Source organism: Anneissia japonica, unplaced genomic scaffold (genome assembly GCF_011630105.1).
Source record: "Anneissia japonica isolate Jap-2015-1 unplaced genomic scaffold, ASM1163010v1 scaffold685_len2926416_cov193, whole genome shotgun sequence".
NCBI classification, from domain to species: Eukaryota; Metazoa; Echinodermata; class Crinoidea; order Comatulida; family Comatulidae; genus Anneissia; species Anneissia japonica.
Genome location: NW_022692922.1, coordinates 1,871,042 through 1,872,862, shown reverse-complemented (window position 1 = coordinate 1,872,862; position 1,821 = coordinate 1,871,042). Strand labels below are relative to the sequence as shown.

General features: G+C 33.8%; 1 protein-coding gene across 3 annotated transcripts in view; it reads left to right on the top strand.

The window, feature by feature from the left end:
- The window catches only part of LOC117100521 (tetraspanin-9-like), a 14,457-nt gene that overhangs the window by 2,357 nt on the left and 10,279 nt on the right, over nt 1–1,821 (top strand). For all 3 annotated transcript variants that reach the window (XM_033240269.1, XM_033240270.1, XM_033240268.1), the window contains exons 2-3: nt 18–127; nt 677–874. In XM_033240269.1, the coding sequence (XP_033096160.1) occupies nt 62–127; nt 677–874 (264 nt within the window). In that variant the 5' untranslated portion in view covers nt 18–61. The remainder of the gene's footprint in view (nt 1–17; nt 128–676; nt 875–1,821) is intronic.

Here is a 1,821-nt window from a genome sequence, read left to right as displayed (position 1 = left end):
TATTGTTTCCTTTACAGAACACAGCAAGGCATCTTGTCATTGCAAGAAGTGAACAGACGTCATGGCGAAATGTTTGGAATCACTTTGTATGAATATCTGTATATCTTTTTTCAGCGTCACTATGCTCGTAAGTAGGCTTGTAACACCAAAGTCATTAACAATTTCGTTTGTACCATAGAGTAAAATACTGTGTTCAGACAGTGGTGACTTTATTGACTAAGGTGGAATTGGCAGGTCTTACTTTTTCTACACATAATGGACACAAAGTAGTGTTTTAGTGTTTAAATTATTATATAGATTATAATAGCCTCAAAACTAAAGCACATTTTGATTATTCGTGTAGGGGTGAGCAAAATTAGACCAACTAGTGTATAATCTCCAGTGGGGTAATGGGTCACAGGTTCAAATTTTCATATCTTGGACAAATTTAATGCCCAAACTGGCCTAACGATATAGATTGCTTGTACAAAATGTAAAGATTTAAAGATTTCCTTATTATCTTTTTTACAAAAAATAACAAATTTTATGTTCAGTACATTCCAGACTGTCTTAGAACCCTTTAAGGGTTTTGGGTGGGATGGGTGAGTGGGTATGCACACATTGTATCCCATGGATACGGACTTGATTATTACTCAGGCCATTTCTTCTTTTTTTTTCTCTCCGTTCATCATGATAGCTGGTGGGAGTTGCAGCAGCTGTGTTTGCCATCGTTATCCTTGCTACTGACATTAATCCAGACTACAGGGATATTACTGTAAACCCTACGTTTACCCAAATCACATATGGATTGTTCTTCATTTGGCTGGTGTTCTCTTTAGTTACAATTGTCGGCTGTTTTACACATATCAAAAAGAATAGGCCATGCATGTACATTGTGAGTATATAATAATAATAATAATAATAATAATAATAATAATAATAATAATTAATAATAATAATAATAATAATTTTAATAGGCTACTGTTAACATCATCAAAACTGTCATGTTTTTCAAAGCATATTACAAAAAAATGTCATTAGGATACATAACACACACACACACACACACATATATATATATATGTATGTATATATATATATATATATATATATATATTATATATATATATATATATATATTTCAAAATATGTACAAACCTTATATGAACATAGGTGTACTCTACAAGTAATGAATATATGAACATAAAAAAATATAATTATAAGATTTATAGAGCTCACATATTCATTGCAGTAGTGCTCAAGGCGCTACAGAAGGACGGAACTAAAAATTACCATGAACCTTTTAACAATTAGAAGAAGAAACACCACACACATCACCACGCCGTTTACAGGAAATTTGAGACACAGAGCCTGTCTATTCATAATTCACATGTGCAAGTAATGGGGTATCTAACTAAATAATTTAACTTAGCAAGCAAAACAAAAAATAAAACTAAGAAACTGCAAAAGCAGCAGACAACAGATGTGTCTGGAGAGCCCTTTTAATCAAAGCAGTGGACTGGTACTTACGAATATTAAACGGTAATATATATTTTTTTTAAATTTGTGGTTCCTCAACCTCAGATCTATCACCCCATACATGTGTAAACCTGGGCTGAACAAGTAGGAATTTCGCACCAGAGTAGAGGCAGGCCCGTAGCCAGGGGGGATGTTATGGTTCTGGCGAACCCCATTTTCTAGCGAACCCCCTCGAAATTTTGAATGAGTCCCACCCGTTTTTAAATTGTAGCCTGCATTACAAGCCTACATTCATAGAATATCTCAGCTTCAGAAGTTCGGAGATTTAAATTAAAACGCAATTCCAGCAAACCATGACTTTAC